The sequence below is a fragment of the Macaca fascicularis genome, chromosome 16 (genome assembly GCF_037993035.2).
Source record: "Macaca fascicularis isolate 582-1 chromosome 16, T2T-MFA8v1.1".
Taxonomy (NCBI): domain Eukaryota; kingdom Metazoa; phylum Chordata; class Mammalia; order Primates; family Cercopithecidae; genus Macaca; species Macaca fascicularis.
In genome coordinates, this window is record NC_088390.1 from 20,078,884 (window position 1) to 20,100,387 (window position 21,504).

Below are 21,504 nucleotides of genomic sequence, written 5' to 3' on the forward strand. Positions count from 1 at the left end.
CTTTTGTGATAATCCTACTCTTAGGAAGTTATCTTGAGGGACTAGTTCGACAGAAGAAAATGATACTGCACAAAGATCCTGATTGCAAAGTCTGTGGTGCTGACGAGGTGAGCATACACAGCACGCTATGTCCCTTGTTGGACAGCAGTTTCCCTGGTCAGTGCGCATCCACTAGAATGGCAGCCCACACAATGGCACAGCAGCACGGGGACCCGGGTGTGAAATGCTCAGCGCACGTAATAGCACAGCCCACATAATAGCACGTGCACTGTGCTGGGAGCCTGGGGAATTAGAGGTGGCTTCAAATGTAATTTAGAAACTTGGAAGTCATTTTAATAGTGAAATTATTATTAGTGAGTTTTGCTTTTCAAAACTTGTTAAAATGCTGTCATATGGTTAAAAGATGAAAATGGTGGAGGTCATGTTTTCCATTTTTGGAAAGAGACAGTATCTCCTGAATAAGTGAGAGGAAAAGGCCTTTAACCCATCGTTTTCAGCACCACCTGTGCTGGTCTTCGCATTCTGTCTGTGTAAGTGGAGGGTTTCTAGGCAGCGTAAGCCCTAACTAAACTGATTGAAGTCATTGAGGGGAAGAGGTCTGTGATGTTTTCTGACTTGTGATCTATACCCCATTCCCTTCCCCTGCAGGAACTCAGTGAGATGCTATACACGGACCGGCCTGACTGGCAGAGCGTGATGCAGTACGTGGCCCAAATCTACAAGTACTTTGAGACGTAACCATGGAGGGCCTGGAGCAGCCACCACTGCCACCTGCTGCAGCTTGTCCTGGAAGCGCCTGATCACTGTCCACTGACCCTGCTCTGCCCACCACCCAGCTGCCTAGACTTCAGAGGCAGGCTCAATCCAAGTGGACCAACACCCAAATAGGAAAGAGTGGGTCCCACTGTGTACCTGTCTCAAATGCAAACGCAGCTGGACTGTAAATTGGGGACTCTTTGATCTCCCATGGGATGCTTCTAAAGAGCCCAGCCTCCCTCCTTCCAGACCAAGACCCCACACCCAAGCTTGTTTTGCTGATTCCATTGGGTGACTGAACACATCATCTGCAGAATTTCAGACAAAGAGCATCTCTAAATCAGGCTTTTGGTTGCTGTTGTTAAAAATATCCTGGCTTTGCCTTTATGAAACCTTTGCCCTTGGCTCGGTGTGGTAGCTCGTGGCTGTAATCCCAGCACTTTAGGAAGCCAAGGCAGCAGGATCATTTGAGCCCAGGAGTCCAAGGCTGCAGTGAGTTGTGAGCATACCCCTACACTCCAGCCTGTGTGAAAGAGCCAGACCCTGTCCCAAAAAAACAATAAACAAAAAACAAAACTTTGCCCTTGTGAACCCTCCCTTCCCCCCTCCTCCCCAAAAAAGAAAACAACAAAACACAAAAAATAAACGTTTGTTCCAGGGCAATCTGGAAACGTGCGCACTCAGCCCTTTGGGGAAAGATGGGAGTTCTAGGTAACAATATTAACACCTAGAACTTGATTCACTTTTAGCTCTCACAGTCCCTTATTTGATTCATTGTAGCAAAAGGAAAGCCTGTGAGAATGCAAGGGAGCCCCTGACTGCTTTACTGGAGCCCCTGGGAGGCGCCCCACACCTCTGCCACCACAGTCTGTGTGCTCCCGAGCAGCCGGTGGCTTTCACACTAGAGAAACTGCAGTCCTCATCCCCCGCACCTTTGTCCTCCTGTTCTTCACACTCCCATTCACACCCACACAGGCTTGTCCCCCACAGAACTTGACAGGAGGTCACACGTGTGTGAATGGCCTGTGTCTGCTTTGCAGGGTGGAGCAGGCTGAGGGTGTGTGCCTCTGGGGATGCTGGGCTGACAGCAAATCCGGACAGTATTTCAGCTCTGGACTGATGTGGCCTTTAGTGCTTCCCCAGGCCTCTTACATCCGCATGGGAAAAAGAAGCCCTTAGGGGTGGGCGGTGAAGGCCCATTTATACTTAACAAAGAAGAATGCAATTGCCCTGGCACCCTACTGGTCACCTTAAGTGGCAACAGAGCCCCCCCCCAGAGCCGCCCCAGTCCCTCGGAAGTGCTTGGTCCGGCCCGGGTGCCCATCTGGTGGCTCTGTGGCATTCTTCTGGGCAGATCTGTGTACACTACACAGTGAGTGAGGGCGTGGCTCACACAGGTGGTTGAGGGAAATAGGTAATGCCCATCCCTTGCTGTTTTCAGTGCCAAATTGCCCGTTAGTGCCCCTCCAACAAAGGATCATCCTTCCAGTGTGTCACCGAGAATGACAGTGACTGCCATTACTACTCAAAGTACATTCTGATTGCTGATCTGAGCCACTGGTTCAGAGCCAGGTTCTAGAGGCTGCAGGTGCAACCCCTGACCATTCCTGGAGAGGTAGGAGCTCAGTCCCCTCCTCCAAGTCAGACCTTTGCAGAGGTGGCAGCTGGGCCGCACGGGTCAGCGGATCTCTGAGTCTCAAGCCACCTTGAGACTAACAGGACCCCAGCCCTGTTAGTGCATCCCAGCCGCAGCTCTGCGTCAGAACCTCCAGCGGACCCTTTTGAAAACACTCTTGGCTGCCCTAGTTGGTTGACTTCAGAATGTCTGGAATGGGACCAGAGATGCAGTCTACATGTTTTGAAAGTTCTTTAGGCGACTGAAGCACAGCTGCATGGAGCACCACTGAGGGGGTGGACACGTTTCCCTGGCAGCCACAAGGCAGGCAGCCTGGAGTTCCTGAGCAGCTGTTTGGCGATGGTCATTACATCAGCCATGCCTTTGTATTTAAATGAAGCTTGACACATAGTCACAACCAATTCAACCTGAAAGTTACTACTTCTGCTGCTTCAGGCACTTGTCTGAAGCATTTTTTATTAACCCTGTACTTGTACTTTACCCACCATTAAAGTGGGGGAAAGTAATATCCCAAGTAGTTGAGTTGAGCTGCTGGTGGTTAGATTTAAGCTGGAATTACTCCAGGGTTGTATGTGGGGAAGCAGTTGCTGTCTTGGGATGCCTGGAGTGGGAGTGGGTGTTTTCTGTTTTTTATTTTTGGTTCTGTTTTTTATTTTTATTTTTACTTATTTATTTTGAGATGGAGTTTCATTCTTATTGCCCACGCTGAAGGGCAATAGCACCGTCTCAGCTCACTGCAACCTCTGCCTCCCGTGTTTAAGCGATTCTCCTGCCTCAGCCTCCCATGTAGCTGGGATTACAGGTGCCCACCACCACACCCAGCTAATTTTTTTGTATTTTTAGTAGAGAGGGGGTTTCACCATGTTGGCCCAGCTGGTCTCAAACTCCTGACCTCGGGTTATCTACCTGCCTCGGCCTCCCAAAGTGCTGGGATTATGGGCATGAGCCACCGAACCTGGCTGTTTTTTTGTTTGTTTGTTTTTGTTTTTGTTTGATAAGGGTCTTGCTGTGTCGCCCAGGCTGGAGTGCCAGTGGTGCAATTTCAGCTCACTCGGGTGAACCACCACATCCGGCCTGTGATTGGCTCCATTTTGAGTGATTACGTGTGAACCATCCAGAACCAGCTCTGAGCAATGGTGTGGTTTCCCTCCTGCCCCGCTGGGGCCATACCAGTCCCTCTCCAATGGGAGCCCAAGTTGCCAATGACTGTGGCCAAACTCCCCCATTTTTGTCTGTATCCTGCTCTCTTTAGGTTAAAAAGAAGGACAGAAACATGAAAGGCCATGTGCAATTTATTTTTACAACTCAAGGAGTTTCCCCGACTACCATTTTTTTTTTTTGCCAGTGGGTGTGCATGTAGAAGAGGAATGCCATGTCCTGTCCATAGAAACACACATGGTGGTGAGGCATGGTGGCTCATGCCTGTAATCCCAGCACTTTGGGAGGTTGAGGTGGGAGGATTGCTTGAGCCCAGGAGTAGGAGACCAGCCTGGGCAACATGGCAAGACCTGACTCTACAAAAAAAAATTTTTTTTCTTTTTTCTTTTTTTTCTTTTTTTTTTGAGAGAGCATCTCACTCTGTCACCCACGCTAGAATGGTGTGATCTTGGCTCATTACAACCTCTGCCTCCCAGGTTCAAGCGATTCTCCTGCCTCAGCCTCCTGAGTAGCTGAGATTACAAGAATGTGCCACCATGCCTGGCATATTTTTGTATTTTTAGTAGAAACAGTTTCACCATGTTGACCAGGCTGGTCTCGAACTCCTGACCTCAAGTGATATGCCTGCCTCAACCTCCCAAAGGGCTGGGACTACATGGGTGAGCCACCGCGCCTGGCCCCAAAATTTTTTTTTAAATTAGCTGGGTACAATGACAGGCACCTGTAGTCTCAGCTGCTTGGGAGGCTGAGGTGGGAGCAGCACTTGAGCCCAGGAGTTTGAGGCTGCAGTAAGCTGTGTTTGTGCCACTGCACTCTGGCCTGGGCAAAAGAGTGAGGCCCTGTCACACACACACACACACACACACACACACACACAAAGAAAAGAAATACAGGTGGTGTTTCGGGGAAGGGCAGGTTCTGCTGGGGTCCTGGAACTGTGACTGATGGCCTCAGGAGTCCAGGAATAGGCCTTCTAGCACAGCAGCTAGTAGGGCTCCCCCAAGCCATCCACTGGCGTGTGGAGGCGCAGGACCTGGGGGAGGCAGTCCCCACCCCAGCTAGGCCAAGGGGTAGGGTTTTTAGGTCTGTTTTTAACAGAGCTCTGAGCACCAGGTGAAGGTGGAAAATTGGTAAACTGGGAAAACAAGGTCAGCATCTTACATTTTCTGTTCTCAGCAGAGCGTGCCATTCCGTTTCTGTCCTGAGGCTTTCAGAGGCCTGTACAACAGCCACATTTCTTTCCATCTTCCCTCAGCCAGTACAGTCATTTAAAATCCTTTGGTGGTTCTGAAGATCCTTTTTTTAATGTATAATTTTTACATGAAAGACAGCTGCAAAATGCAAGCCCCAGTAGAGTAGGGGAGTTTTTCAAGGCGAGAAGTTGCTGTCCTCTGCATCTAACATGGATTGATTTTTCCTTGTCTGATGGTAGCCCCTGGCCCCCGCCTTGTGGGGATAACATTCTCAGTAGCTTCTCTTGTCCTAGCCCCTTCTCATTTCAAAAATAGTATGTCTTTTGTTTTCCTTTTTCTTTCCGTTGTTGTTTTACAGCTTTTGTAGAAACCAACCCAAGTAGATGCCGGTGGGTGTTAGATAAAAACACACATCCCCAGGGCACAAGCCATCCAGCGGTGAGGAATCTCTGCCATGCTGTCTTCCCTACTGTCCACAAATGTTACAGAGACTCCCTTAGCCTCCCCCTCCTCTCCCCCACTGAGGGGCGGCTTGTGGAGATGAAGGACTCGGGCCCATAGATGCAGACCCCCTGCATCTATGCAAATCTAGCAATAGCTCTCACCCTTCCAAAGCTCGAGTGCCATTTTGAGATGACCTACCAATGACATACAGTAAGGGACATAACCTCACAGCCTTTTTAGAAGCATTTTGAATATCTACAGTTGCCTCAATTCACTGGGCATTTCACTCCTCTGAACCAGGTTAGAATTTTGCTATATCTGTAGCATCCTGAGTAGCACACTAATTTTAACTACATTAGTTGAATGTAGTTGATACATCTGTGGCCTCGTCGTGTCTGTAAAGACCACACTAGATTGTACTCAGCAGTGTTAGGATATGACATGCTAATTAGATGTATTTATTCCCAGGAAAGTGTATGATAAATGACTGTAATATTTCTAATAAATATATTTTGTTTCTGATTTTTTTCTCAGTGACATTTATCATTAATATTTTTTCAAAGTGCCACGCTTACACTGAGTGTTTTCAAACCAGCATCTTCATGCATATATTCCGTGTTGGGTCACAATCTCCATGGCAGCTGCTCTTGCGGGTGGTGCTGGAATTTTCAGCAGAGGACTGGGCTCCTGCTGGCTCCTCTGCTTCCCGTGTACAGCTTTCTTGCTGAGGCCACAGGCTCATATGAAGATCACCCTTCAAGGCCTACCCAGGACACTGCTGAGCTGTGCAGATGTGCACACAATATGTGCAATGTCATACGTGTGACTAAATGCCAACTGAGACCCCAGAAACCACTCGCAGGGGGAATTATGCCAAGATTGAGGAGGCAAGGTGAAGAACTTTTTTTTTTTTTTTTTTTTGAGACGGAGTCTAGCGCTGTCGCCAGGCTGGAGTGCAGTGCCACAATCTCGGCTCACTGAAACCTTTGGCTCACTGAAACCTCCGCCTCCCGGATTCAAGCGATTCTTTTGCCTCAGCCTCCCGAGTAGCTGGGACTACAGGCACATGCCACCACACCCAACTAATCTTTGTATTTTTAGTAGAGAACGGGGGTCACCATGTTGGCCAGGATGGTCTGGATCTCTTGACCTCAGGATCTGCCCGTCTCGGCCTCCCAAAGTGCTGAGATTACAGGCCGGAGCCATCAAGCACGACCGAAGATACTTTTTTAAACGATTGCTTCCTTACCCCTCCCTAGTTCATGTTTTCTTATACATAGTTACATTTCTTCCTTGCTATACTACAAATCCCTAATTTTCATTGGTCAGAGAGATGGATTTGAGACTGAGCTCCCATCTCCTCGACTGCTGCACCTGATTAAAGCCTTCTTCCTTGGAAATCCTCATCTCAGTGACTGGCTTTTTGTGGGTGAGCAGCTTAGGATCTAGGCTGAAGCCCTGAGGCTTCAGTGACAAAATCTGTTTTTCATAATGCTATCTGTCTTAATTGTCCTCAAGAATTAGTATTTGAGTGCTCTCTAGATTCTCCTTTGTCACTTTTTTCTTTTTTCTTTTTTCTTTTTCTTTTTCTTTTTTTTTTTGAGACAGTCTTGCCGTGTAGCCCAGGCTGGAGTTCCGTGGCGCAATCTCGGCTCACTGCAACCTCTGCCTCCCAGGTTCAAGCGATTCTCCTGTCTCAGCCTCCCAAGTAGCTAGGACTACAGGCGTGCGCCACCACGCCCAGCAAATTTTTGTATTTTTAGTAGAGACAGGGTTTCACCATGTTGGCCAGGTTGGCCTCGAACTCCTGACCTGAAGGGATCCGCCCGCCTTGGCCTCCCAAAGTGTTGGGATTACAGGTGTGAGCCACCGTGCTCGGCTGTCACTTTTCTTAAATTTCACTAGTGCTCGCGGGCTGCACAGTCAGGACTGACTAGAGGCGAACAACTCCGGTGGCACCTGGCCTTCCCCGACCCGCCCGAGTCACCAGCCGCACTGCCCCTGGGCAGATGTGCGCAGCGGCTGCGGCACAGGGTGGCAGCGGCTGCTCGGCCCCATCCTAAGGCAGCGGAATGCCCAGAGCTGGTCCCTGGCTCCAGGCGCAGGCCGAGTAGAAGCTAGGCGGGCAGCGGCGTCGGACTGCCCTTCCCGCCTGGTGGACAGCCGGCTCTGACCCAGCCATCCAACTCCGCTTGCATCCTGGCAGCGAGGACTCCTGGGCAACTTCGCTGCGGTGGTCAGACAGCGGCCAGGCGATGGCGGCACAGGGGCGGGAACTGGCCGGCACCCCTGAACAGAGCAAGCCGAGGAGCAGGTGCGCCAGCGGCTCTGTGAGGCGTCACTCATGACAGGCAGGCTGGGCACTGCCACCCCGAACCCTCCCAGGGACCACCCGCCAGCCCAGGCCGGCGCCGGAGCTGCAGCGCCACCTGCAGGCCAAGGAGTTTTTTTGGGGGCGGCTGGAGCTACAGATGCAGTGACGTCACAGGTGCGCAGGCGCACTGGTGTGTAACGGATTGGCTTGGCCTTACCCGCGTGGCTTGGCCTTACCCGCGAGGCTTGGCGGTTGTTGCTTGGCTTGGCGGTGGTCGCTTGGCTTGGCGGTGATCGTTTGGCTTGGCGGTGGTCGCTTGGCGTGGCAGTGATCGCTTGGCTTGGCATTTCTGGCTTGGCGGTGCTCCTTTCACAGATTGGAAACCGCGAGCTTTCCTGCTGGGAGGTTGTGGCCAAGGCAGTAGCTCGCTACTGATGGCCTCCAGGGGTGGAGAAAAGCGGGGAGGGTCTGAGGGGTCTCCGAAACCGACAGTCTCCGCCATGAGGAAGACCCCTAGCGTCGGGAGCGTCCGGAGCCAGGAGGACCAGTTGTCCTTAAGCTACCAGGGGGACCGGTGGTCCTCAGACTCCAGCTGGTTAAGCGACAGCGCGGGCAGCGACAGCGCGGGCAGTGACAGCGCAGGCAGCGACAGCGCGGGCAGCGACAGCGAGCATGTTGAGGGCGCCTTAGACCAGCCTCAGCACGACGTCTGCCTGGAAGATCCCTGCGAGCTCCACAGAGCTGCCCGGTCGGGCGACGTCCCTGGGGTGGAGCGCGTCCTGGCTCCTGGAGACCCTGGCGTGAACAAGAGGGATAGGAAGGAGAGGTAATGGCCAGGCGAAGGAGGCACTCGCGCCATCCTGTTGGGGACCCCGGCTTTCTGGTGCCCGCAGGCCCCATGGCACCCGGGAGGGGAAACCTCAGAGGGGTCAGGGGCCCAGGTCTCTTAGTGAGACGGGAGAACATATAAATGATTATTACTATTGCAAATGTGTTGCTTTACTTTACAGCAGTTTTCTTGAAAAATATTGTACTTCCCCGCAGTGGAGCTTGCAGTGAGCTGAGATCCGGCCACTGCACTCCAACCTGGGCAACAGAGCGAGACTCCGATTCAAAATAATAAATAAATAAATAAATAAATATTGCACTTCCCGGCCGGGCACGGTGGCTCACGCCTATAATCCCAGCACTTTGGGAGGCTGAGGCGGGTGGATCACGAGGTCAGCAGATCGAGACCATCCTGGCTAACAACAGTGAAACCCTGTCTCGACTAAAAATACAAAGAATAAAAATTAGCCGGGCGTGGTGGCGGGCGCCTGTAGTCCCAGCTACACGGGAGGCTGAGACAGAAGAATCGCGTGAACCCGGGAGGCGGAGCTTGCAGTGAGCCGAGATCGTGCCCCTGCACTCCAGCCTGGGCGACAGAGCCAGACTCCAAACAAAACAAAACAAAACAAAAAACAAAAAAAATTGCCCTTCCCAAATGTGTTTATCCATTTTCTCAATTTATTTAGAATTTATTGAAACATAAGCTGAATACCTATTATATAGCAGACATGTTCTACTTTCGCTCAGGTTCCTTCCATCCTTAAAAACTTCATGTTGGCTGGGCACAGTGGCTCATGCCTGTAATCCCATCACTTTGGGAGACCGAGGCAGGCGGATCAGTAGGTCAGAAGTTCGATACCAGCCTGATGAACATGGTGAAACCCCGTCTCTACTAAAGATACAAAAATTAACCAGGCATAGTGGCATGCATCTGTAATCCCAGCTACTTGGGAGGCTGAGGCAGAAGAATCGCTTGAACCCAGGAGGCGGAGGTTGCAGTGAGCCAACATCGTGCCACTGTACCCCAGCCTGGGTGATAGAGTAAGACATCGTCTCAAAATAATAATAATAATAATAATAATAAAGTTGGCCGGGCGTGGTGGCTCACGCCTGTAATCCCAGCACTTTGGGAGGTGAAGGCGGGCGAATCATGAGGTCAAGCGATGGAGACCATCCTGGCCAACATGGTGAAACCCCATCTCTATTAAAAATACAAAAATTAGCTGGGTGTGGTGGTGCACGCCTGTAGTCCCAGCTATTCCGGAGGCTGAGGCAGGGGAATCGCTTGAACCCGGTAGGCAGAGGTTGCAGTGAGCTAAGATTGCGGCACTGCACTCCAGCCTGCTGTCCAGCCTGAGTAAACTGAGAGATTTAAAATTGGAGTGTGATGACCTAATCTCAGTGGAAACTTTTTCTCCCTCCTTTCAAAGAAAAGCATTTCTGAAGGTAGAAAATAGTGAAAGGTAACCTTTAAGTGCCTTTTGAAAATGTATAACAGTCTTATACACTAATATTAATAATTGGAAATGCCTGATTTACATGCATTCTATAAATCTAAGTATTGAATAAAATGAGCCATACCTATTCTTTTGAATCCTGAGTTTCCTTTGGCTTAAAGTATTTTTGAAAATCAAAGTAAGAATTATTTTGTTTTAAAAATTTGTTATGCTTTTAATCTCAGCCTAGACGTAGCCGAGACCTTCACGTTAAGTTATCCTTTATGCCCTCGGGGTTCAGTTCAAATAATGTTGCAGAAAGAGATGAGTTTCCTTTTGTCATTGCTACCAGATCTGTATGCTGAGGCCCCTTTATATCCAGTATGATACCTTTTCTTAGATCATGGAAGGTCTCATATTATCCTTTCCCAGAGCTGTGGCAGGAAGCCATCACCAGAATTCTGAGTCTCAAGTATGTTAGTTGGATTTAACAGAGCTAACTAAGCCTCATCCATGACTCATGAGTATCCATGTATAAAAAGAGAGCTTTGCACTTGCTTCAGCAGCAAACATATACTAAAATTGGAATAAAATGCAGAGAAAATTAGCATGACCCCTGCATAAGGATGATGCACAGATTTGCGAAGTGGTTCATATTTTGTGCAGTTAGTGAAAGTTCATTTGACTATTTGCTGACTGCTCCAAAGAGACAGTAGGAGTCAAAGCAAACTGAGTGTCACCTAATATTAACTTTGTGATTTTTCACTACAAAAATATGCAGTAAGGTGATCTATGGAGTGAGAATGGAGGTGAGTAACATGTGGGATATTGTGTGCAAATATATTGTTAGTATGTATCTCAGAAATGAGAGAATGTCAACTTGCATCTTTCATGGAACTGAAACCAAAAAATAAAAGTAGAATGTTATTTTCCATGTCAGTTGGAGATGAAGATGGGGATTGAGCATTGTTCTAACAAAGATCTACCGACTCAGAGTTTGAGTCTGTGTGGAACAGGAGTTCAGGCTAGGTCTTGACATCTGTTAGCTTTCTGCCCTTGGCGTGATTGATGAGCTCAGTAATAGTGGACAGTGATGTTATCTAGGTTGATGAAATAATATATTTACAAGTGAATTTAGTTACAAACTATGATTTGGAAAATAGCTGTGATGCCCCAAATTATAAGCCACAAAGAACAGAACAACTAATAAGCAAAACTAGAACTTAATAACAATTTCAGAAAACCGCAACGTTTGAATATGAGAACCTCTGAAAAAATACACATTGGGTTTTATTTGCAATTCCAAAACAGTTTCAGCAATAAAGCTCAAGAACAAATTATTTCATTGCTTCACTGTTTCTCTGAGCATTTACAAAACATGATGCCATTAAAAATCTTTAACAACCTAGTGAAAAAAGGCAGTAAAATCCTTGCTTTTTAGAAGAATATGTTGAGGCTAAGAGAAGCAACTTGTCAGAGAACAAATAGCTGCTGGTTATGGAGCTAGGACATTTTCCATTATGCCAAGCTAATGTGAGTTAATTTGCTGAGCTATACTGCCTTCAATTCATGAGTAATTCATCTTCTTTTCTTCTTTAGAAGCTTAGAGAAGTTGGTAGAACTCACAAATGGAAGCATGTAGGATAATTAAAGTTCTGATATTAACTCTGATATTGTTTGAAACACTCTAAAAATTTAATATATTTGTTTTAAAATAGTAATTTCATTTATTACATTTTTATCCATAGCCTTTGGCACCTAATTCCTGAATGTAAGATGGAACAGTCACCTGAAAGTCTTCCTCAGAATAACAATCCAGGTAAGACTTTCGATAGTGACTTATTTTTGGTGGTCCTACCATAGATAAAAAAGTAAGAATAAGGAAGCTTTGATCATGAAAGAGCAGGTTAAAAAAATCCCTGTGTGTGTAAGTTGTTGTATATTTTTCTGTTAATTTCTTTCTTGGTAGGTTAGATCTCACAGTTATTTAAAAAGTTAATTGCAGGTCATTTATTTTTTTCAAACCAGCTAGTCTGAAAAAAATGTATTTAATAATGGTCCCTAAAATCCTCTATGATATTTTTGTATAAATAAGAAAAAGATATTTTAAAGTTGGTAAGTTGTATGTTTTCTTTATAGTCACATTATAATGAATTAGACTTGTTATGAAATTAGAACTTCTATTGAATTTTTAAAATAAATGATTTATGTTTAGTAAATATCAATCACAGTTGACCCTTAACAACGTGGAATTTAGGGATGCTTGATCCCCTCTGCAGTCAAAAATCTGCGTATCCTCCCATCTCAGCCTCCCAAGTAGCTGGGATTACAGACGTGCACCAAAACACCCAGCGAATTTTTTATTTGTTTTTGTAGAGATGTGGTCTCACTATGTTGCTTTTGACTCCCACCAAGAACATAACTGCTAAGAGCCAACTGTAGACCAACAGCCTTATTGATAACATAAACAGTCATTTAAGATATGTTTGGTATGGTACATGTATTAATATGCTGTATTCTTACAATAAAGAAAGCTAGAGAAATAAACTTAAGAAAATCATAAGGAAGAAAAAATATGCTTACTGTTCATTAAATGCAAGTGGATCATTATATAACTCTTCATCATAGTCTTCAAGTTGGGCAGGCTAAGGAGAAGGAGGGGGAGGAAGATTGATCTTCGCTGTCTCAGGTGGGAGAAAATCTGCGTATAAGCAGACCCCTGCAGTTCAAATGCGTGTTGTTCAAAGTCTAACTATATTACATAGTGATTTGTGTCACTAAAAAAAAGAAATTAGTTTCAGAACTGGAAACTCAGCAATACCTTTCTGGCACCATAAACAAATGGCAATAAGAACTGCGAAATGGCCAGGTGTGCTGGCCCACACCTGTAGTCCCAGCACGTTGGGAGGCCTAGGTGGGAGGATCACTTGCGTCCAGAAGTTCCAGACCAGCCTGAGTGACATAGTGAGACCACAAAAACAAATAAAAAATTAGCTGGGTGTTTCGGTGCACACCTGTAATCCCAGCTACTTGAGAGGCGGAGATGGGAGGATTGCTTGAGCCTGGGAGTCAAGGCTGCAGTGATCTGTGATTGTGATCACAACCTGGATAACAGAGTGAGACCCTGTCTTAAAACCAACCAACCAAACAAACAAACCAACCTGCAAAACATACCCAGTGTGCACTAATACTAATGGGAAATTATTTTTTAAAGATACCTTCTGGGCCGGGCGCGGTGGCTCAAGCCTGTAATCCCAGCACTTTGGGAGGCCGAGACGGGCGGATCACGAGTTCAGGAGATCGAGACCATCCTGGCTAACACAGTGAAACCCCGTCTTCACTAAAAATACAAAAACTTAGCCGGGCGAGGTGGCAGGCGCCTGTAGTCCCAGCTACTCGGGAGGCTGAGGCAGGAGAATGGCGTGAACCCGGGAGGCGGAGCTTGCAGTGAGCTGAGATCCGGCCACTGCACTCCAGCCTGGGTGACAGAGCGAGACTCCGTCTCAAAAAAAAAAAAAAAAAAAAAAAAGATACCTTCTGAGTGCAGAAGTCAGAAAAGCAATTCCTTGTTGGGAAGAACAGGTCATATTACATACTTACAAACCAACAAGGTCTCACTATTATTGACTTTCAATTGGAAATCGAACGAGGTATATTTACTTCATTAGAACAAGATGTGTTCTTCTACCTGCTGGTTAATTGTTATGTGAACAGTAATTTTGTTAGAACAAGATATATTGTTACCATTAGCCAAAAGATTATGATAATACGTATTCAAATAGCCCAACTCGAGGCTCAATGAATTATAATAAAAGTATAAAAATGTTTCACAATAACAAAAATGCTTCTGTGCTACCGAGATGTGATGCGTAATGCATTGGACAATCTGAACTGTTAGAGGACACCTTTAATTTAGTACATATTAATCAAAGAACTTCTCTAAGTTAGGTTTTGCAAGTCATGGGAGACAAACATGAAATAGACATAGTTTTGGTCCCTGAGTGCTCATAATATAATAGAGCTTTCTCTATTTAATTTCTGTGCTTTTTAAACAGAATTTTCAAGGCAATCATTTATTCACTTGTCCACTTAAATAATTATCAAATGTCTTTTAGATACTAAGCATTTTTTTCTAATGTTACAGAATACAAATATTTAAACATACCGTTGGGGCCAGCCACAATGGCACATGCCTGTAATCTCAGCACTTTGGGAGGCTGAGATGGGAAGATCACTTAAGCCCAGGAGTTCGAGATCAGCCCGGGCAACATGACAAGACCTCATCTCTACTAAATTTTTAAAAAAATACTAAAATATTAGCAGGGCATGGTGGCAGGTGCCTGTACTTCCAGCTACCTGGGAGGCTGAGGTGGGAGGATTGCTTGAGCCTGTGTGTTTGAGGCTGCAGTGAGCTATGATCATGCCACTGTACTCCTGTCTGGGTAACAGAGTGAGACCCTGTCTCAAAAAAGAAACAAACAAACAAGCAAACAAAACTCAGGAGCTTGTTATTATCATTGTCATTTTAATTATTTGCTGAAGTATTTATTCAATGCCTACTACTGTGTGCCAGATGCCCTCTGGAAGTGTACAGTGATCATTTACTATGTTAATTATGTGCCAGACACTTCATGTGGTGAGGAATGAAAGCTGTAAAAAAGTGGGTAAGATTTAAGTTAAACATGCAGAATGAGTAGAACTTTTCTACGTAAAGAGGCAGAAGGATGATGTGGGCAGAAGATTATGTGTTTGGCAGAAGGAGCAGCGAGTGCAAAAGTAAGATGCTTGAGTGAACGTTGCAGGGTTTATGAGCAGTTCAGTTCTGCTAGTGCAAAACATATGAGATGCGAATGGTTGGGAATGAAGTGAATACCGAAGGCAAGCTTATGACCGACTTTTTTTTTTGAGATAAAGTCTCACTCTGTCACCCAAGCTGGAGTGCAGTGGCATTCTCTTGGCTCACTGCAACCTCTGCCTCCCGGGTTCAAGTGATTCTCGTGCCTCAGCCTCCCAAGTAGCTGGGATTATAGGCGTGAGCCACCATTCCCAGCTAATTTTTGTATTTTTAGTAGAGACAGGGTTTCAGCATATTTGACACGTTGGTCTCGAACTCCTGACCTGAAGTGATCCACATGCCTTGGCCTCCCAACTGCTGGGATTACAGGCGTGAGCCACCAGTCCCTGCCCAGACTTTTTAATACTATAGAAATGAGTAGATCTCAGGCTGGGTGTGGCGGGTCACGCCTGTAATCCCAGCACTTTGGGAGGCCAAGGTGGGCGGATCACGAGGTCAGGAGATCAAGACCATCCTGCCCAACATGGTGAAACCCATCTCTACTAAAAATACAAAAAAAAAAAAAAAAAAAATTAGCCAGGCGTGGTGGCGCATGCCTGTAGTCCCATTTACTCAAGAGGCTGAGGCAGGAGAATCGCTTGAACCTGGGAGGTAGAGGCTGCAGTGAGCCGAGATTGCGCCACTGCACTCCAGCCTGGGTGACAGAGCAAGATTCTGTCTCAAAAAAAAAAGAAAAAAGAAAAAGAAACAAGTAGATCTTTTTCCGCAGGCCATGGGAGATTTACCAGGCAGAATGCTTTGGGCTGAAAATACTGGATGACCTAATTAACAGTGGCTAAAACAGTAGGCACCAGAGTTGTTCCGACGGTTCAGTGATATCACAGTATTTTGTTCACGTCCGTTTTCATGGCTGACTAATTAGCAACAGCTCCAAACATTATGGTCTCACTGACATTATCTGAAGGCTGAAAGGGTGGCTTTTCTTTGCATGTTTCTTTTAGTTAGGGAGAAGACTCAGAAGTGTGTGGTGGACTTCCTGTAACATTTTATTGGCTGGGTCCTACCACATGCTCATTCCTGAACCAGGCACTGGGAAAGCAAATGTAATTACTGTGATGAGCTTAGAATAATCGTTTCTTCTTTTGGAGTTGGGAGGGCTATTGGCATGATAGATATCCAAATAGACGTGTGTTTCTCCAGCAAGACAGAACAGGGAATCGCTATTGGGTAGGGAGACAGCAATGTTTACTGTAGAGATTCATTGGAGAATTGTGAGCTGGGGAGTCACATGATTAGATTTGAGTATTAGGGCATTCTGGTTATGGTATAAAGCAGGGATTTAGCCAGGCGTGGTGGCTCACGCCTGTAATCCCAGCACTTTGGGAGGCTGAGGCGGGCGGATCACAAGGTCAGGAGATCGAGACCATCCTGGCTAACATGGTGAAACCCCGTCTCTACTAAAAATACAAACAAATTAGCCGAGTGCAGTGGTGGGTGCCTGTAGTCCTAGCTACTTGGGAGGCTGAGGCAGGAGAATGGCATGAACCCGGGAGGCGGAGCTTGCAGTGAGCCGAGATCAAGCCACTGCACTCCAGCCTGGGTGACAGAGCAAGACTCCGTCTCAAAAAAAAAAAAAAAAAAAAAAAAAAAAAAAAAAAAAAGCAGGGATTGGCAAACTTTTTCTGTACAGGGCTTTTTCATGTGGTCTGTCATTCCTATTCAACCCTGCCGTTGAAGTATGAAAACAGTCATAGATAATAGGTAAGCAAAGACGCATGACTGAGCTCCAGCAAAACTTCATTTACAAAACTATAAGGCAGACTGGATTTGCCTCATGGCCTATAGTTTGCTGACCCCTCATATGGAGGGTAACTGGAAGATAACCACATAAAGAGACAGGGAAACAAAGGAAACATTTGCAGTTATCAGAGCTATAGTTTCCTTGTCCTGTCCTCAGACTAGTATTAGTCTGTGGTGAGGTTTTCACCCATCCATGGTGGAATCAATAAGGTTAAGGAGCTCAGTTACTCATTTTAAAATGTTGGTCTTTTTCTTCGCATGATGCCTTTTTCATTTATTTTAGTTAAACTTTTTTTTTGTTTGTTTAAGAAATAACATTAAAAGTTGTTTTTTTCCCTATAAAAGCCACTACTTAAAAGCCCATGTTTAACTAGGAAATACAAATATAAAATAAACATGTGGCGGTGGAAATATAAAGCAGATACAGAAAAGAGGTATGGTTAATAATGATTTAGTGATTGTTGAATGTAAAAACATAGGGAACAGGGAGAAATCCCAGATGATTCTCAGGTTTCTGGTTTGTGCCCTAGCGTTTAACCTGGGCATGAAGGAGTAGGCAGTTTTCAGGTGTAGAGAGGAGAGCAGCAGGTCAGCAGCCATGACTAACAGTTTTCTCTGCATTGCTGAGTTTACTGGAATGTCCATGTAGGATATTTTCAGTAGGTCATTGGATAAGATCTTTATGGCTGGAGATGGAACTCTGAGGTTGGAGTTGCTGACTTGGAATAACGGAGGCAAAGTTGTAGATCTGAGTGAGCCTGTCCATGATGGGAAAGGTGTAGAATGAGCAGAGGGCCAGTGACGGAACCCTGGGAATATCAGCATTTCCTGGAGGAGTTAGGAAGGAAGCCTGGGCAGTGGCTAAAGAAAAAGAGGAGACGAATCAGAAAGTGATGTTGCAAAAATTTACAAAGATGAGAATTTCAAGGAGGGAGTATCAATTCTAACCAGTAAGATTACTAAAAAGTAAAATGAGTTAACTTTTTAAAAGCTCTTCGGTGGCACTCTCTTCTGAAGAACAGTCATAGAGTTGTGGGGTTCGCTGTTGATGTGATCAGTACTTCTGGTGTTCAAATGTGGAAGAATACACCTACCAAGATCGTCCCTAACTTTTGTAACTGCAGCAGCTCCCTGTACAGGATCAGGGAAAATGATCAAGCCTGGTGAGTTAATGTACCACCATTTCCCTAGAATTGTCTAAACCTAAGGTCATTTGTGAGGAAAAGTGTAGTCTTTCTCACCTGCTTTTTTGTGGAATACTTGTTTTGTACTCAAGTCCTTGATAAACTCTTCTGGATGCATTCCCAAACAAACATCTGACAGCAACTACTGGAAGCCACTGCCAGATGCACGTATATATCCTTCCTCTGACATGGAATTGTAATACAGCCATGTTTTGACACAATTTTAGGTTTTGATTAGAAATAGTTTAGAGGCCAGCAGTTTAGACAAACCAACATTTAAAAAATATTTTATTGCAGGAGACTAATATAATGTCCTGGAGAAAAATATAAAGTGAAATGCTGAATATAGTAGTTCTCAGTACTTGGGGAATATTGGTCACATCAGTAGAAAAGTCAGTGCTTGACTCCTTTTGTTAGTGCAGTTCCCTTTTCATTTACCCTCTTGTGATATTTCTGCTCTTACTGCTTCCTTTTGAATTTCATCCCTAAAGAAAATACTATTAGAACACATTTCAAATGCACTTCTTTATATCTGCACCACAATGACACAATGATGATGGTCTACCACGATTTTAAGTGTCTTCTGCGTTGTCAAATACAAATTGTTTTATCTGACATAGTGTAAATGTGAAGTGCTTTTCTGGTATTAACATTTCTTCAGCAATTGGTAATCTGTGATTTAACTAGAATATGTGGTCAATTGGATTACCACACTTTAACCATCTATATACAAGATAAATCTCTTCTCCTGGCCAGATAAGTTAAAAGTCCTGTTGATTCTTACAGATGAGTTCCACTATTTGCAGGGCGTTTTTGGACTTTATTTTTTGAACAGGTGTGATTATAGTACACTGCAGCTCTAGTTCCTGGCCTCAAGCAATCCTTCTGCCTCAGCATCCTGAGTAGGTGGAGCTACAGATGTGTGCCGCCGCACGTGACCTGCTGCACGATTATTGTAAAAATGAATTAAACCCTACTGAGTGGGAGAAAACTGACTGTGATCTTTTAATTTTTTGTTCCAGAGACTTTTATACTGTAGAACATATTGTCAGTCATCAAGATTTTCTATTTCTTAATTGGGTTAAAATAGGATTGTTGCTTTTTAAAATTATTTTCTGACATCATTGTTTCATACATTTTTAATGCTTTTAGTCCAGTGGATATAGAAGTACGGGAATCTCCAAGGCAAATGTCAAAAAATAAACAATAAGCAGATTAGGGAAAGATATTCTGTGAAATAACCTTCTGATTGTAGTCACATGTAACACATCAACTTAAACAATAAAAAAAGTTGTATAATGCAGTTGTATCAGGGGTTCCCAAGACCGCCTTAGGTTTGGTCATTCACTGAGAAGTACTCACAGGACTCAGAGGAGTCAGCAGACAGTCATACTCGGGGCTTTGATTTATTGTATTTAATACAGTGAAAAGACACAAGGCAAAATTCGAAAAGGGAAAAGGTGCATGTGTCAAAGTCTGGAGGAAGCCAGGCACAAGCTACAGGAGTCGTCGCCTGTGTAGTTAGCAGGATGCGCTTAGTTCCCGCAGCCTCAAATTTTGATGACACATGTGCAAAGTTGTCTACCTTACCAGAGTTTCATTAGAGGCTCAGCACCCATGTTTTCCAGGGAGGCTAGTCACATAGACAACCTCTCCTCTCCCTCACATGTGACAAAATTCTAGACTCCCAGGAGGAAATTAACTGTTCATAGTAAACCACATTTGCACGAACAGTTTAGGCACAGTGAGCCATTTCCTTCTTCTAAGTTAGGGAATGGCGGGAACCCTATCAAATTCAAGGTCCCAAACACCAGCCAAGGACTAGCCTCGCAAGCAAGCCTTTCTAAGGATGGATGTCTTTTGCCTCCTATATGAAATCTTTGCTGCCCAGAAGCTATGTCCCTGACTAAATTTTTGATGTTATCTTAAAATTTTGTGTAATATAATAGCAAATAATATGATAGACCATAACATGGTATTGCTTTCGGTTACATCATTCATATTAAGTAGCAAGGCTGCTTACAGTTTTGACATTTGGTGAATACTTAACAGGTATTTGTACATAAGTTACTATGGCAATATTAAATAATTATAATCTTTCCTTCTTACCTGATTAACCTTTCAGTAAAATTGTGGGATAAAATAGGCATAATAAGCTCTGATTTAAAATTAGAATAAAAATTATCTTTCATTTTATTTACATGGATGGACCAGTTTTGATTCATATTGCATTAAATCCCTGTTTATAATTATGAAATAAGATTAGATATTCAATCATTTTTATCAATTTTTTTTGCCTAAGTATGCAATTAAAATTAATTGCTTTATGTGTTTTTATATGCTTCAATTTGGGAGATAGTACTCATATTCTGTTACCTTGATCTTTAGTGATCTGCAATTTTCAAGGTGACTCTGTCTTTTTATAATTTAGGGTAATAGCAAGTTCAGTGAGTATGTTTTTTAAAATTAATAACATTATTTTCCGAGCAGTTTTAGATTCACAGCAAAATTGAGAAGGTACAGAGATTTTTCCATACTCCCCATGACCCCTGACATATGAACAGCCTCCCTCATTATCAGTACCCCCCATCAGAGTTCATCAGAGTTACAGTTGAGGAATCTATCTGGACAGACACATCACACCCAAGGTTCACAGTTTATGTTAGGGTTCACTCTCGGTGTTGTACATTCTATGGTGTTGGACAGATGTGTAATGGCATGTATACACCCTTGTAGTATCATAGACGAAATAGCTTCACTACCCCAAATATCCTCTGTCCTCCACCGTTTCATCTCTTCCTCTCCACTGGCTTCTGGCAACCATTGGTGTTTTTGGTGTCTCCATAGTTTTGCTTTTTCCAGACTAGTCATATAGTTGGAATAAAACAGTGGATATCTTTTTGAATACTTAAACAATAAAGTTCCATAGTAATTGGATTCTGTCATTGTAAATGTTGTTTGTCCTTGCCTTTGTTTTCCTCATGTTTTTTTTTCATCAGAATAGGATCTGATGGCGTATGACTTGACATGCTGAGAAAGCGTGATTTCTGTAGACATTTGCCACGTAATGGGGAGAGTGAGGAAAAATGGCATCATGCAGTACTGCAGAGCACTAACTGGACCATCGTGCTCTAGGGGATGGGTCCAGATAGACTCTAATGATGGGACGGGGTAATCTCAAGAGCTGGACTTTATAAAACTGGAATCACAAAGTCTTGCATACTTACCTAGCACTTAAAAAGAAGATCAGGCAGTGAATACTACAGGTGGATACATATGTTCCTGATTGGTTCTTTTCTTTTTAGGGATGAGCTTGAAAAGTTTATATTATTATAACATGGCTCATCTACAACTAGATGTTCTGTCATAAGAAATACCAGTGTTTGGCTTTACAAGAAGTGAAAAATAATTTTGTTTTCACCAGAGAGAGTTGACAACTGTTGGCACATTCTGGCAGCTTGAGTGAGCTGATAGTTCTGTTCATATATATTTTTCATATCAGGTAGTTCTCCCTGGAAACCTGCCACCACCATGGCAGTGTTTCTTCTTAAGCTTCTCTCTGAATGAATGGTACGGCTCAGAGTGAATAAGCTCTTTAAGGGAGTGATCTTTCCAGTGGTTCTTTCCATGGGAGGTAAAATGGGAGGTGAATTTGAGCCTTGTTTGTGCTAGAGAAAACAGCTAGAACTAAGTAAACTTAACCAGCATCTGCCCCAGAAGAGGATTAGTGGGAGTGAGTACATTGATCTCCCTTGAGCTCTTCTCTGCGCTGGCAGCTGAAAAGTCTTTGCAAAGATCCTTGTCCCTGGTCTCTTCCCTGTGTTTTACCATATAACATAGCACAGCACCCAGAGACCTACACAACCAAATGTACAGTTTCCACCCCCTTATCCATGGGGATATGTTCCAAGAGCCCCAGTGAATGCCTAGATCTGTGGATAGTACTGAACCCTAGATATG

General features: G+C 44.6%; 1 protein-coding gene, 1 non-coding gene and 1 pseudogene across 16 annotated transcripts in view; all 3 read left to right on the plus strand.

Annotated features, from left to right (window-relative positions):
• SPECC1 (sperm antigen with calponin homology and coiled-coil domains 1) overlaps positions 1–5,709 on the plus strand; it is a 317,948-nt gene extending 312,239 nt beyond the window's left edge. For 9 of the 14 annotated variants that reach the window (XR_012425372.1, XR_012425373.1, XR_012425374.1 and 6 more), the window contains one exon: positions 649–1,332. Coding sequence is in view for 11 of the 14 variants with exons in the window: in XM_074018820.1 (XP_073874921.1) it covers positions 649–738 (90 nt within the window). In the remaining 3 variants the exon portion in view is untranslated. Of the gene's footprint in view, positions 1–648 lie in introns of all 14 variants that reach the window. The other 5 variants (XM_074018821.1, XM_065532887.1, XM_074018822.1 and 2 more) reach the window with 1 other exon arrangement.
• Positions 5,710–7,735: 2,026 nt separating this feature from the next.
• The window catches only part of LOC102143055 (coiled-coil domain-containing protein 144A), a 119,772-nt pseudogene continuing 106,003 nt past the window's right edge, over positions 7,736–21,504 (plus strand). Inside the window, exons 1-2 of the transcript XR_012425376.1 lie at positions 7,736–8,327; positions 11,514–11,584. The product of XR_012425376.1 is annotated as a coiled-coil domain-containing protein 144A (transcript). The remainder of the gene's footprint in view (positions 8,328–11,513; positions 11,585–21,504) is intronic.
• LOC123569568 (U6 spliceosomal RNA) lies at positions 10,322–10,426 on the plus strand. The gene has a single exon (XR_006693392.2). It is a non-coding gene; the product is annotated as a U6 spliceosomal RNA (small nuclear RNA).